This window comes from Pinus tabuliformis, chromosome J (assembly GCF_031772625.1).
Source record: "Pinus tabuliformis cultivar Carrire ecotype Pingquan chromosome J, CPIR1, whole genome shotgun sequence".
In the NCBI taxonomy this organism is placed as follows: domain Eukaryota; kingdom Viridiplantae; phylum Streptophyta; class Pinopsida; order Pinales; family Pinaceae; genus Pinus; species Pinus tabuliformis.
The window spans coordinates 1,195,414,996-1,195,431,591 of NC_142295.1; the positions used below are offsets into that span (position 1 = coordinate 1,195,414,996).

The following is a 16,596-nucleotide window of genomic DNA, read 5'->3' on the forward strand; positions in this document are numbered from 1 at the left end:
TGGCTAAAGTTATATTATTGTAGCCTAAGTCATTTAAACTTGCTGGAATCTTTAGCCTTCAAAGTAGCAAACCTAGTGGGTTTAGTGAGAGCAATGCTAGTTGAACATATATGCTCTATGTATTGTTTGCGTGACTTGAACCCACGAGCTTTCAAGTCCTTTGGCGTGATTTTGGTCCTTTTAACCATAGCATCAACATTTATCTTTTTTGTTTTCTGTGGAAATTAAAACATTATCAATAAATTTCAAAATCCACATAGATATAATGAAAATATGCTGACCATGTAACGAATATGAAAATACATTTCATTGACTAGCTATCAATAAATATCAAAATCTATATAGATATAATGAGAATATGGTGAACATCTAAGGAATATGAAAAGAAATTACATTAACTAGTCATAAAAAAATACGTCAATGTTATTATGAGCTAAGATATGTAGTATATAACTTACCTCTCCTAATTTATCTTGAAGTCTAGGTGAATGCCGCAATGGTTGAGGAGAATGTGATTTTTGTTGAGTATCATGTCCACCATCATACATGTGCAAAGGTGTTTTAGGAGATGTATATTCATTACTTTGAACATTAGATTATACATAGATATAAGTATGTGAATCAAAAAGAATTAAATGTAAAAATATGATAAAATTATAAGAGTATAAATAAATATAGTCTTACCTTGCATTGTGACATTGGACATGAAGATGGTTGTAGCATTTGAACCATTTCATTTCCATTCTTCTTAAGGCTTCTACAAGGGGTTTTTATTGATTGTGATGGTTCCAAAGGGAACACCTGCACCATAAATAAGAAATAACACACACGCACATAATAAAAAAAAATCAAAGATAAGGATATATAATACAAGACATCCATTTCTCATCCCATCATTATGGTAAAACATAACAATTTAATCCCATCATTATGGTAAAACATAACAATTTATATATTAATATTTTCGCTGGAATAGGTTATATGGATTAAAAACTTATTGGCCCAGTAACCCCTTGAAAACCTTGAAATCTAGGTGAGCGTCGCAATGGTTGGTGGCTTGAATTTGGGGAATTTTGTTGATTAGGCTATGCATATCAATAACAATGAGAAATTAGTATACAATTATAATAAATATAAATATTATTTAATGTTAAAATGTCTAAAAAATTAATATCTGCAAAAAAATGGACTCAACTGTGTTGTCATTGTCCTGATTGGTTTCATCAAAGTTTAATATATGGCTGTGCCCATCTGATCCTTCTTCCCCCACATCATCGGGAACCTCAGTGCTTGCTTTCTCTTTTATAGCAATATCTATGCGCTTCATTGTCTGCATGCGTCTACGAGGTAGACTCTGATCCCAACGTTGAATTTTTTCACAAATCCTTTGCTTCGAAGTGTCATTAAGCTGATCAAATGTAGCAACTGACTGTGAAAACAAGTTTCAATGAATTTAGTCCACAACAATAAATTAATATTAATAGAAAACATATACAGATAAATACTAATAAATACTTACAGCTGAATGAATTTCTTCATTGACAATATTAATAAAAAATCATATACAAATAAATACTAATAAATACTTACAGCTGAAAGAATTTCTTCATTGACAAATATTTTATATGCTTGTTGTCGTGCACGACATAGCCTTGCATCTAAGTCATATTGTATTTTGGCATTTTGCCTTTTAACTGCACTTGTTGATTTGACCGCCCATGTAGCATTTGCATCTTTTGCTCGACCTCTTTGACGTGGAGGAATTGGTGGGAGATTGTGGGTGGTAGCGCGATGATGATTAAGGCCAGATAACTTAGATCGACTCAAATTCCCCGCACAGCCACCAACAAGACAAGTGAACACTTGCTTGGTGCCTTTGATAGTTACCTCCCATTCATGTCTAATTTCCTCCATTTTCTTACTTCCTTATAAATGAATATGTAAACAACAATGTTGTTAAAAACATCATAAAAACAGATTAAAATAAAAATCAATATTCATATCTATTTTTTTGTGGTCACTGTTGCACATCCGGCAAGGACAAAGTCTGTAAGTGCTTTCATCCACTGATTTTAGTCTGATTTTAGTTGAACGATTATGTTTTTTTCTTTGGAATTTCTTGAAAGAAAAAAATTGCAGAGATTTTAGTAAATGTAAATAAAAATTATGTGTTTTTGACGGTGTTAAATTTATTTCTTAGAGTAGCTTCAAACTGCATTATCATTGGCATTATTAAAGGGCCCATTGGGCTGTTCATCACTTCTTGTGGGAGCCTAAGGATGAAATCTGGGGTGTTGCAGCCAACCAAAAACTGTGCAACCTCATTGTTGAAGTTGTTACAGTTATGGTGCAACAAACTATATGTTTCAGCTGTATAGCGAGGGCTTATTTCTTCCAGGAATTCTTCAAACATTTCCATCGGGACGTGAGTGAAATCCAAATAAATTTGCAATGTACAACTTGTCACACAAAATTCTGATATAAAACAGCAATGATAGTAACTATTTAATGATTTTGATCGAAAAGTCATGCAAAAGATTCTGAAAGTACAGACATGTCTCAATAATCTAAATCCAAATCGCATGCAACAGCCTAGCGAAAGCACAGGGTGGCATTTGAATATCGCCACATAATGCTCAATATTTAAATGTAGAGCAATGCCATTTCGTCCATCAGCTGAATTAAATTACAGAAAATAGAGTTCTGTACAGTTTTAATGGCATCGCCATTATAAAATCTCAAGGAATCTGGGCATAATATTTCATGCGGATATATTCGAATCTGTTTAAGAACAAAAATATATACACATGACCAAAGGCAGTATGTGTATATACATATGCGTTTGTGTATATATTCAAAGCAGTACACAGATATTTAGTCAAATGCGGATTTTACAGTTACAGTGTACGTCTGAGAAGACTGAGATGGTCATGCAGTTTGAAAGAGCATTCATGGTGAAAACTGATGGAAGCATTTAAGCCATAAAATGCCAAGTGTAAGCCGAACATTGGAATAAATTTATTAATTTGCAGACAAACTATATTTTGGGGCTTTTAATTCAAACGGCCTACGAATCATTATAACAATAATGCCTGTTAAAAACATCATAAAAACAGATTAAAATAAAAATCAATATTCATATCTATTTTTTTGTGGTCACTGTTGCACATCCGGCAAGGACAAAGTCTGTAAGTGCTTTCATCCACTGATTTTAGTTTGATTTTAGTTTAACGATTATGTTTTTTTCTTTGGAATTTCTTGAAAGAAAAAAATTGCAGAGATTTTAGTAAATGTAAATAAAAATTATGTGTTTTCGACGGTGTTAAATTTATTTCTTAGAGTAGCTTCAAACTGCATTATCATTGGCATTATTAAAGGGCCCATTGGGCTGTTCATCACTTCTTGTGGGAGCCTAAGGATGAAATCTGGGGTGTTGCAGTCAACCAAAAGCTGTGCAACCTCATTGCTGAAGTTGTTACAGTTATGGTGCAACAAACTATATGTTTCAGCTGTATAGCGAGGGCTTATTTCTTCCAGGAATTCTTCAAACATTTCCATCGGGACGTGAGTGACACCCAACTCAACCACTTTCCACGGTTTTCCATAAGGAGTTTGCCCTGTAGGGCTGTGTTGAATACCACCCCCAAAGTAATACACCTTCCCATAAACTACCACACCGGTATGCCAAATTCCTTCAATGGCTTTTCCAAGAAAACTAGTTGAGAGTTGACGAGCAAGTATTCAAACACTGTATTTACAAAAATAAAATTTTTGAGATTTTTACCCAAATCCAAAATTCACTATAATAATAACATGTTTAGATCTTTGTGGCAATTGGATTGGATCACTTTGTGGGATATACTCCAGACAATCGAAAGGTGAAAATAGAAATAAATTTTAGATTCCATGGATTAGTTCTGTTTTGTGATTAAATTTCCTGTGAAATTATATTTTTAAGAGTATTGAGTTGATTTTGAAAATGGACAGCTTCCGTCTCAACACCAGCTATTGTTTGCATCTCGTTGGGTTCAGTTTTATTAGTATGTATGATCATTATAGCTCTCTACCGTTCAAATCAGCTTCTTCTTGCATACTACCGTTCAAATCAGCTTCTTCTTGCATACTAATACTAGTCCAAATCATAGCTCACATTTTTCCTCTGAACACAAATATGAGATCACTTCAAAACTTCCACGATGCATGCATCTATATGTACATGTCTTATGACTTTAAATTCTTTTCTGATCTTGAATCTAGAATATGCTTGTTTGCTTTGAGCTAAACTATTTCAATGGGGCTGAGTCAATTTACTGATATGTGCTACAGAGAATAGTTACCGTTCTGCTAAAGTTTTCAGTGCCTTGTCCTGGAGTTGGTCTTTGAAATCACCTCTTGTCTGCAAAGATACTGTTGGATTGCTCAACACTGGTGAACCTTACTCGCAAGGAAGCCATTGCGCGACCTTGGAGAGACTTTGTGCTTGGGAGAAGAAGCTCTATGAGAAAGTCAGGGTATTTGTCTTTCAACTTGACCTCTTTTTCCTTATTTTCTTGATCCCATATATTGAACGGCTGTTTTTGTACTTAAATATTGTTGCCCACTTTACTCATACATAGCGAATGAAATCATCTGTTAGGTTTGCAATGGCCAACAGTGCAAAGCCATTTTTTAGCAAATCTTTGCTGTGGAATAAATTAAGAAGCTGAATCCAGAGAAATTACACTGTTCTGATGCAAGATCCTGAGAATATTCAGAACCTTTTAAAATCAAATAGAGAAGATATTAAGACAATTTTTCTATCTAAATTAGTTATAGCTCTTAAAGATTTGTTTAAGGACACCAGCATAATTCTTCATTTTTTGCTTTGATAGGCATGGCTTGTCTGATTGTATGTAACGGTGGTTAATTTTTACCAGTTATTTTTATGGCTTCACAGAACAGAGAATCTGCAAAGATAACGTTACAGAAGAAAATGCGACTGTTGCGCAGTCAGCAATCAAAAGGTTATGAAGAAACAAAGATTAACAAAACGAGAAGAGATATAGAGATGCTGCAATGTTATATACTGCAAGAACGTGAGGATGTAATTACAATTTCAGCATCAATTTTGAACCTGAAAGAGAACCAATTGTACCCACAGCTTGTTGAGCTTTCAGAAGGGTAAAAACGAACATGTGACGCCTATGAGTTTTACTGCTTGTTCAGTTTACTGTTCTTGATATTGCTTTGTATTACTATTCTCGTTCAGTTGATTGCTTTGGATATGCTGCGTTATCTTTTCCTTGTATTTGGTGGTATTTAAATATTTTAGAATTCTGCCTGCTAAATTGTTGATATATAGTGAACATGTATTTTCAATTCTTGCTAAGAGTATATGTTTCTGCTTGTGTTAGAGATTAGGAAAAGCCTTTATGCTCACATACGAGTGCTGTCATTCAATATCAGTACAAATTAAAGCGACCGAAACCAGGAAAACTGTAGTAGAAACTTTAAAGCGACCGGATCCAAACCAGGATAAGTGAGACGAATCAAAAGGCCTGATCAAGGAACAGCAGCACTAACCTTGCAGACCGCTGCTCTCGATAACTAGTGGCCAGGTGCTCCAGGTCTGCGCTGTTCCGAATTGCCGAAGGTGCTCCAGGTCTGCGCTGTTCCGAATTGGGGAATTGAACTGCAGATAATCTCCCAGGACTTTGAAGGCCGGAGGAGGTTGGTGAGCTCTCCCCTCCGGCATTAATCCTGATGCCATCAATACGATGTGAGGAATGTCCTGGGAACTGCACCGGCGGCGGATCCATACTTCGGCAGATTTACTTCATCAATACAATGCCATGAATGAACCTCAAGGTTGGCGGCGGGCAGGTCGAAGAGGGCTTTTTGCGGGCAGGTCGGAGGGGTATGATCGATGCCGTCGATTGTTGTCGCCGGGCTCTGACACAGGTACCCCCATAGCATTAACTTTGCTATGGGGGTGGAAATAGGAATTGCCGTGGCTTGGACTGTGAATTGACACAGCAAGTATGCGGCATTGCTTGTGAGCCTTTCGAAAGTGCTGCAGACAGACTACCGCAAGCCCTTGCAGAGCCACTTCAGAATTTCACGTTTTTTCTGAGATTCCCATCATTGACATCATACCTCTGTGCTCTGTGTACGTTTATCTTTTGTCCCATCATTGACATCACACCTCTCTCCATGTATGGAGAGGGGTATATCATTTTCGTGTTATACACCATTAATTGTCGTTTGAAAGTAGATATCCATTTAATTAGTCGGAGGAATTGTTTAGAAAATTATGGAAATTTTGGTTATATTTAAAAAAAATCTGGCAAGGATTTTTGTAAATCTAAAATATAGTAGTTAAACTTTAAAATTTGAAGTGTTTTAGACATTTTTGATGATGATGAATCCATTTCCACCATCAAAAACAGCATTCAAATACTGCCTTTTATAAAAAAATTTGAAATTTTTTTACTCAAATTCCAAAATTTTGACTATCCCCTCCACCTCGATAGACAGACTCAATATATATTTACTCTCATTCAATACCTTCATGCAATATTCATACAATATTCAATATCATGTAACATTGCGGATATCGATAAATATTAGTAACATTATAGAGAAGAACATTTCAATTTAGTATTTTCGTTGTGGTTTTATTAATGGCTCTTTTAAAGAATATGAGGAGGTGTTAAAAAAAAATCCAGTGGGTGGTGATTTGAGTAGCTTTTGTGTTGAATATATATTTCAGTTTATGATTTTATTAATATCACTTTTAAACCATTGTAATTTGTAATGTTGTTATTTAGTATTTATTTTTTTTATGTAAAAAGTAATCGATAATAAATAATTTTTATGACAATAATTATAAGGTAATATAATATAGTGTTATTATATTAAATTTTTTTGGAACATTTAATTCATTAAAATGGCTAATTACATGTTTATGGGCATAAAATAAACAATAAAGTGTTCTATTAAGGTACTATATCATGAAAAAGTTACCAGTTCCAAACCTCTCATTCAAATATATATTAATATTAATTAAATTGTTTATTATTTTTAAGAATAATAAATATATTAATAAATTAAGTATTTTTTTCTTTTTAATTATAAAAAATCAAGTTAGCTATTCCTAATTTTATAATTTTTTTTGTTTTATAGTATTAAAAATAAAGTATATTTTATTGAAAAATGATGTTTATGATGCTTATTAATGGAAAAATCTCATATATATATATATATATAAATTTCAGAATGCAAACTTCTGTGATTCATAATGTTAAGATAGAGACCACTATGGGAGTAGATCTCACGAAAACATGTATATGTAAATGTAAATACAAATGTAAACGCAAACGTAAACATTTAACATGTAATATTTAACATTTAACATTTTTAATGTAATGTCAACCCTCTTTAAAAATCAATCTAATTATTATTATGTACAAACACAATATAAATTTCAAATTTAAAGAGGTTTATGAACACTCAAAAAATAGGTATGGTAAATAAATAAAAATATAAATATACTCGAGGTATGGTAAATAAATAAAACATTTTTTTGTACTTACTCCAAAGGCATAGTAAATAAACACAAATATAAATAAACTAAATGTATGGTAAATAAATAAGACCACTTTTTATATTTACTCCATAAACCTCTTTGTATTTAAGAATACTCAATAAAGTGTTTTATTTAGATGAAGCCTATAGGACAAATACCATTTTAATACCATGGGCTAAATACCATGAGCCAAATACCATATTTATAAAAGAAGTATTGTAAATAAATAAAAATATAAATAAACCAGAGGTATAGTAAATAAATAAAACTTTTATATTTATGAACACTAAAAAAAGGTTTTATTTAGGTGAAGTCGATGGGCCAAATACCATAGGCCAAATTATTATTAATACCATGTAAAAAAAGCATTAATATTAATAAAAATAAAGATGACACATGGTATTAAGAACCAATGCTATTGACCCATGGTATTCACGTGGAATGTAGCCTATTTAAAGGGAGAATTATACCAACATAGATCTATCTTTACTTTGGATTTACTAATGGATAAGACGGATCAAATATCTTGATATGCAAACTAAGATAAAGTGAAAAGATACTTGATCCCTCTCGATGCTTGATCTAAAGTAAAACGGATCTATACTCATACTTCCATAAAATCACATCTCAATTTTGCTTCTACATGTTTAGAACCACTAGGTAAGTTCATCATCAAAATTTGGAAGAAAGTGCTGATCACAATTATATACATAAAGATGCAAAATGATTGGGAAAATAAAGCATTAAAATAATAATAAATTAATTAAAGTTAACATTAAATAGTTAATAAATTAAAAAAAGACTTTATAAAACTAATATAAAAAGGAATTCTTAAATGTAATTATTAATTTATTATAATTTTACTATATATAGTTTGAGTGGGCTTAATGGTTAAAAACATGTGTTTTCTCTTAAAATATCAAAAATTCAAAACAAAAAAGAATAAAATATATGTCTGGCATCAAATCAATATCACAATCAAAAAAATTTTCTTCCCATAACATACCCATCATACCCATCATATACCCATCATACCCATCATAGAGCTTCTCACTTCGCATCACATCCATGTTACCATCATAGAGCTTCTCACTTATCATCATACCCATCATAGAGCTTCTCACTTCGCATCACATCCATGTTACCATCATAGAGCTTCTCACTTATCATCAAATCCATGTTACAATCAAAGAAGTTTTCTTTTAATAACATACCATCATAGAGCTTCTCAATTACTTAATTTATAGTCGTTAGTGTCGTGACTTAGCGGATAGATGGGGTTTTTTCCAATAACTTACAATCAAAGAGCTTCTCAATTACTTCAAATATAATTGTTAGTGTCATGATTTTTGGAGAGATCGATAGATGGATTTTTGGAGAGATCCGTGGCGTTTCAACGATTGTGTTACTCTTCATGCCACAAAAACGTTATTTAAAAAAATATAATCTCCAACCATTTATTAAATAAATAAATAAACATAAGAATCTGATTATTAAAAAAATATAATTCCAACAATTTATTAAGTAATAAAAAACTTAAGAATCTGATTATTAAAAAAATATAATGTCCAACCACTTATTAAATAAATAAAAAACATATAAAAAACATACGAACCTGATTATTAATATCACATAGATTCTTGTACATGTCTCCCTATTTGAAAAACATTTTTCCCACTATCCTCATTTTGAAAGTTGTTACTGCTGTTTGGATTGGGCCTAGGGTTTGTCGTTAGATAGAGAAGTGATTCTCTGCGAATGATTCGAAATTTTGAAAGATAAAAAAAAATTTAAAATTTTAAAAATTAAAGTTAGTTATTAATAGTTAAAATTAGAGTTTTGGTTGTTGAGTTTATATTTATTGGTAAAATATTTATCTATTTAATTATGACATATATCAATCACATTTATTAATATAGTTGTGACATATATCAACCACATTTATTAATATAGTTATGTTAATAATTATATATTTAACAAATCATAAAAATTGACCAACACAACCAACCCACCCACATAATTTTTTCATAAAAACTTCATTCATTAATTATACCTTTAAACTTCTTTTAAAATATAATAAATCCACCCATGGGTGTAACAGACAAATTATACCTTTAAACTTTTTTTAAAATATAATAAATCCACCCCATGAGTCTAACAGAGAAAAAGAGCCTCACGAGTTTAACCAAAGAACATGATCAGGGATGAGACTTTGTTTCATGACGTTTGGCACTACATGAAATGTCAACTCTTCTGTTATCTTGTGATGTGAAAGTATGAAAGTAGCTTGAGAAAGTAATTTCTCTACAACATGATTTATGTGAAAGTGTATGGTTATCAAACAAATAAGCCAGAGAAGATAATTGAGATGCATACGACATATATAGCTAAAGCCCTTGCCTCTGTCATATTAGTATTAATGTTTCCTCGTACTCATTTAATTTCATTTATATAAAGAAACAGGTTGTTACTTGAGAATAAATCTTAATTTTAAATTTTTTAATATATTTTTATTTATTAATAAATGAATTTCAAACTCTATAAAATAGGAATGTACTTGATCAATCATAAAATTGGAATATAATTTTTATAAAATTCAAAATTTATTTTTATAATTAATAAATATTTAATTTAATATCTGAATATTTAACAACTATTATGAAATTTTAGAAAAAATATTTTCATTTAAAATAATTAATTGAAAGTTAAAAATTAGTTTGACAAATTGATTACATTATACTTTGCTTTCCGCAAGTATAAAAATAAAGTTTTGGTATTGAGGCTAACAACTATTATTGATCAAATATTTAATCTTTTGTCTTTGCACCTTTAGCTGTTGGTTATTCTAAAATTTGGGTAGTTGCCAAGCTTAGTAGTTGGGAATTTATGAGATTGGAGTTCCAAAAATGTGGGTGATAAATATTCAAAAACTAATTTCCTCAAGCCAGGGTTTTGCGATCTCATTTTTTTTTGCAATGTCTTCAAATGGAAATGTCAGCTCTGACATCCCCATGTCTAGACATTCCCCATTTGATTATTTTTGTTTTAATATGGAAATCCTGAAATTATGTCGATTGCAGATTCTAGAAATAGGCGTGGTTAAAAAACATCCAAAAAAAAGTTAAGGTTTTGGTATTGAGGCTAACAACTGTTATTGATCAAATATTTAATCTTTTGTCTTTGCACCTTTAGCTGTTGGTTATTCTAAAATTTGGGTAGTTTCCAAGCTTAGTAGTAGGTCTGCAGGAATTTATGAGATTGGAGTTCCAAAAATGTGGGTGATAAATATTCAAAATCTAATATTTCCACAAGCCAGGGTTTTGCGATCTCATCTTTTTTTGCAATGCCTTCAAATGGAAATGTCAGCTCTAACATCCCCATGTCTGGACATTCCCCATTTGATTATTTTTGTTTTGATAGGGAAATCCTGAAATTATGTCGATTGCATATTCTAAGAATATTTCATAATTTGATGATTAGGAGAGGGTTCAGAGAATTGACATTTCTTTGAACAGTGAAATTCTAAAATATTCCTAGAATTTGCAATCCACATAAGGATGCCCATAAGGACGCCCATAGGAAATAGAATATGATTACACTACTATAAAAGATGGGTTGTTAAGATATTTATTTAAGATGAAATGTTAATTTCATCTTAAACACCTAATTTTATAGTTTAACTTTTTAATTGTTATTAAATTAGAACAAAAGAATAAACAAACTTTCTTTCTAAGTAATTCCTCTTACACAATCATCTCGTTAGCATGGGTGTGGGCTCAAGTCATATCTCGCTCTATTCCTTTGCAAGAAACTATTATTGGTGGCATCATCCTTTAGGTTTGAGAATTTTAGGCATTAGCAGATTGGGACCACCAGATGAAAAGGAATCTAGGATAAGTGTTGGCTTCAACCCCAATTTGGTGCCATGGAATATTAACATGTGGTGCAAGTCTTGGTTGATTAAATGTATCATATGGTCAAATCACAAGTGTATCCCATAGAAATAGAAGGCAACAAATGGGCATCAACATTCCACCCCTCACCATTAAAGGTAGTGTTAGAAAGTATCATTCCCACACCTTTGTCTTGCATGACCAAAACCCCTTGGTCACCCTATAGTTGTATCCATGCTCACACAACACTATCTTGCCTATGATAACATTTGGATCTAGATGCATCTCCATGCAAAAAGAGGATGAATTGTCTCTGGTGCCATCTTAAGTTGCAACCCTAGAATTTGTAGTTGTCAAAAACCAAGAGAAGGGTTAGAGTTATGACAAGAATTCATATTTTATATGTTGAGGCTGTACTTTGCAATATGTATGTTGAAGCTACCTTTTCAACTCATATGATCAAATATATGCGAACCCTCATGTTTAAAAATTTCATAGTTTGTTGCAACCTGTTCAATTAGCTTGGAGACAAAGATCTCAAGGTTGATATTACAAATACATGCATAAGGAGGTACTAAATTTCTCTTTCTAGGTACCTTGCAAAGTTGTTCTATTTTTTTCTGTCTTCTTTGGCACTCAAATGTGTATTTCATTTGGAATTGGAAATAGAAATAGTGGCTTCAATCTCTTTATTGTTGCAAAACCTCTTCTATTTTCCATTTCCTCATAGATTTTGAGAATCTTCCTTCCAATATAATAAAATGTTAGTCTTCTAAGAGAATGAGGACCATTGAGGTAAGACTTAGCTTTTGATCTGTTATATGAAACACTACATCTTGTAGAAGAAGGGCATGTGATCTTTATCCATGAACCTGTAACAACCACCTCATGTTTATGTTTAAAATTTACCCCAACTGTACCCTAATCCTATGTTTCTAATGGTTAAACAAAACTACTAAAGTCCCTAAGTCAAAATTCATGCATTACCTTCCATATCCCTAGATTGATACCGACACCACCACAATCCATGTTCTAGTCTTTCCCACAAGCATAGTTTTTTTTTTGTAGGCCCTTTTCATGAAAAAACCTAGGGGCAATCTCAACCTCGAGAATCTTTCCTTCCCTGCTTTAATTTTATCAGATGTATCATAACTATATAAGTTGTTTGTCATTTCTTGAATTCAGGTCAAGGATTCAAATCCCTCCATTGTCATCATAACTTTTTTCATGTTGGAGTCCATTTTCAACTATAATTTTTTTCATAGGATGAAAGAAAATATTGCTAATCAAGAACTTGAAGGTATTGGTCTATCAATATGCCTCAATGGATTTTTATGCCTATTAAAATCAATCAAATGGACATCTTCGATCATAGGCTTGCATAGAATTTCAACACATAGGGTTACACTCTATAGATTGGCATGATAATTTGAGGATAATCTATTTTGGAAAAATGGAACTATGCAACTATGTTGTTTCCCTGGTGAAACTACATTGGATTATACCAATTTAAGTGTCATAAAACAAATTTTTGTAATTTTGACATTATCCTTGAAAACATAGTTTCTAATAAGTTTTTTTTTTTTTTTTGGCGGTATCAAGAGTTAAAGTTAAAATTAATAATCTACATGAGATTAAGTAAAACATTGTTTTCATCCAATCGTACATCAAGCATTGTCAGAAGTTTTCCAATTATGTATTGGCCATTAGCTTTGTATATGCAGTGTTTTGTTGATTTTCCATTTTTTTCCAAGATTTCATTTCCATTAAATTTTCAAGTGATTCTTTATTGTTTTGTACTTTTTCTAACATGTTATACTAGAACCTTAGAAATATCATTTTCTTACTTATTCCTAAATTGTAAGCTCTTTTATATGTGCTCGTTGTTGTTTGCACTATTCAAATATTGCACCTGATCCAAAAAATTATGTATAGCTAAAAAATGGGCTTAAGGAAACCTCCCCATAAGATGATTCAATGTTCTCTACTCTTCGTTTATACATATTTGACATTCTACTCATTTGTTTCTACATATTATGTTGCCACCATTTCCTGCACCATCTTAGTGGGGATTTTTTTGCTACAACATTATGACACACATAGGGTTTCTTTTCTATTTGCACTTCTTGTGATAGCTTGGCTCATTTGTATCTGTGGTAATGGTATTCACATTGGAATATGAAAGTGTTCCAAGAACTTTCTCCTTACGATATGAATAATTTTCTTAGGAAGACATCATGTACTAATACTGGGACAATAAGAAGGTCTAAGTGGAGATTTGATCTCCATTGATGCCGTTATACGAACTATAGTAAGAGATGTTGGGAAAGCTAGCGAGGGTGCTACTGGTAGTGTTGGTTCGAGGTCATCGACTAGAGGATATGAAACTGGTACATGGGCTGCTGCTGGTGGTGCTGTTGAAACCCGGTGTCCTCGACATCATAGGTTTGTGCCCATATCTCACTCGACCTTCAAAAGTGTGTTTGTGGTATTTGTAATCTTGTGTGATTTTGAATATTGAGGTTATGGAGGATGAAAATACATAAAAATTTAATTCATTTATATTAGTTTTCCAATGTGTGTTTGTTAGTTTCTAGCTTGTGATGCTATGTTTGCTGATTTGGGACATTTCACCCAGTTTTCAATTAAGGTAAGTAAATACTCGTGTATAGATAACTTCATGTATCTACATTCAATATAAATATTCTTTGTCTCAATAACTTCATGTATCGACATTTAATCTTCCAATACATTGATTTTTGAGTATGTTACCACATATGGCTTTCATAGGGTTGGTATATCCTACTTGATTATTACATACATAGGCCATGCTACTTTCCTCTCCAAATGTAAGTAGATGTTGGAGGGGCTTCAAATAAGCATATAATGTAAAGATGATTGTTAAGATAAGTCAAAGTAGTTAAGAAGTTTGGTTGGGCAGTTAGATTGTTATAACTGTCTTGACATGGTATAAATATTTGTTTATGTATCGATGTATCAGTTCAAATTTCCTTTTAACAGACATAACATAAAGTGTGGTTTTGTTGGTTCTCCATTACTTATCTCTTCTTTTCCTTTTAGTTGTGTTATTTTCTATGTGAATACTTGATGTCTATGCTACTGGTAACTATGTACACTTTTCCCTAGATTACAACATTGATTCCGTTGTCGGTATTCTGGACTCGAGTCATGAAAATGAAAGCATAAATGTTAACTTTATAAGAGATACAATTGTGGTGGTGTTGTAGAGGCTACAAACTCCCTCCAAAATTTTGCCTATGCTTCATTTTGGAGCCTCCCTTTTAAACCACAACAACTCATCTTGTATTGATCTAGGTACTTGCGCTTTGATTGATATTTATTCCTTTCATCTTGGATTGTGTTTGCTCACTTGGTTCATTTTATAACCCGCAAAGCAATCTCTTGACTTGGTCTTTCGACAGTTCCAGACTTGCCTTAGAGAACTATGTAATTCTTGAGGGCAATTGGCCTTTCTCTTGGGAATTGCGCAATCTTGGCTGCCAATGAGCATTGAGCTTAGGAAATGCACAGTACTGGATGGAAGACAACCTTTAGATGGGAAATTACACAGGTAGGAGAGGCAACGCAAAACCACTCAACCCAAAAATTGTGCAGAACCCACTTTTCTCAAAAACTACGCAATGCATGAGCCTTAAAGTTGCCCGGTTCTTCCTAGAATTACACAATCTTTTCGATTAATGCATGGCATTTTTTCCCGAAAAATAGAAAAAGCAAAAAATCAAAAAAGGCATCCCTAAAAAATAGGGATCTATTTTTAGCAACTCGAAGGAGGCACTTGAGTTGTTTTGGAAGCTTCCACCAAGTGTCACTTTTTCCTTGATTTTTGGCATACGCATCATAAACCCTAACTTGACCAAATCTATTTAATCTAGGATGCTAGATATTATTTTCAAAATTGATCTTGGAGCTATAGAATTCCCGAGGAGATCAAGGAACCTTTGGTGCGATCATCGTCACTTTTCTGGGTGACTTTTTCTTTTTTAGTCTTTCACCGCTTTTTCTATCGCTTTTTGTCGTTTATCTTGTGAGAGTGTTGTTTCACTTGTTTCTTTGAATGACTGTTAGTTTTTTAACTTTTTTTAGCTTGTAGAAGTGTTGTTTCAAGTTTTAGATTGCCTTTCCCAAGTGTCGCATATGTTACCATTATTTTGCACCAACTGTCGCCGTTGCAACGATTCATTTCACATGCTTCATTTTCCTTCAGTTTAATTGATTCATGCACTTGTTTCACATGCATGCATTAACACAGTCATATTTGCACTCATCATCACACCATCCTTCAAATATGCTTGTTTTCCACACTCCCCTTGGGTAGATATTGCCCCCCTTACCCAGATCTCACACTTCACTGCATGCACTGTGCAATATAGGAGCTCAAGGCCTTTGCCTTGGATTTTGGAATTTCACAAATTCTGTCCTAGCCTAGCTCCAACTAGGCACTACGTAGTTCAAGGAGCCAGCCTCCCAGCTTGGCCATTGCACAGTCTCTCCCAGCCTTGGCAGAAGATTGAACTGCACATTGCACAATTCTAGTCATAAAGCTTCTTGATTGACTGCTGGGACTGCGCAATGTGTAGTTCCCACAATCAGCCAGTGGCCTCTGTCAGCTAAAATTGTGCAATCTTTCCCATCATGAGCTTGACTTGTTGCTTAATCTTGCCTTGAAGTTGCTTTGGCTTTAAGCTGACATTTTCTTGCCATGGGTGTCCTCTATGTCCCATAGGTACACCATTTGTCAGGCATCTGTCTAGTAGTTATAGTTAACATGGCATCCAAGAGAGCTGTATCAAAGGAAAGAACCGAGAGAAATACTGGGGAAGCAGTTGAGCAGCTATCAGTTGATCTATCAGTTTATGCATATACTTGGTTGTTCATCGAGAATGGTTCAACATTGACATGGAAAAAAATCAAATATACTTTCACAGAGAAATTCAAGGAAGGCTTAGAGGACTGATAGGTTTATCCTAGTATCCAACGGTCAGGCTTATACAAGGTTACATGTAGGTACATCGCCTTCCCATGTGCGAAAATTATCAGCTAGATTGTCTCACACAAAGATGAATAGACTATGATATTAAGTAGTGTTAGCAGGAT

At 33.0% G+C, this 16,596-nt stretch overlaps 1 protein-coding gene across 1 annotated transcript; it reads right to left on the minus strand.

Annotated features, from left to right (window-relative positions):
* Positions 1-986: 986 nt before the first annotated feature.
* On the minus strand, positions 987-5,922 carry LOC149231388 (uncharacterized). Its single transcript, XM_089381615.1, has 4 exons — positions 5,563-5,922; positions 1,591-1,925; positions 1,196-1,429; positions 987-1,085 (listed from the first exon to the last, which is right to left on the minus strand). The coding sequence occupies exons 1-4, from the start codon at positions 5,747-5,749 to the stop codon at positions 987-989; spliced, it is 855 nt and encodes a 284-aa protein (XP_089237741.1). The 5' UTR covers positions 5,750-5,922.
* Between the last annotated feature and the right edge of the window lie 10,674 nt (positions 5,923-16,596).

What these genes read in the sequence shown, in the direction of transcription:
- LOC149231388 (XM_089381615.1), bottom strand. Translation starts at nt 5,749, where the DNA reads ATGGCATCAGGATTAATGCCGGAGGGGAGAGCTCACCAACCTCCTCCG. An exon ending in ATGAAGAAATTCTTTCAGCT is followed by an intron (nt 1,430 to 1,590) that starts GTAAGTATTTAT and finishes TTGTTTTCACAG; the next exon opens with TCAGTTGCTACATTTGATCA. An exon ending in ATCAGGACAATGACAACACA is followed by an intron (nt 1,086 to 1,195) that starts GTTGAGTCCATT and finishes TGATATGCATAG; the next exon opens with CCTAATCAACAAAATTCCCC.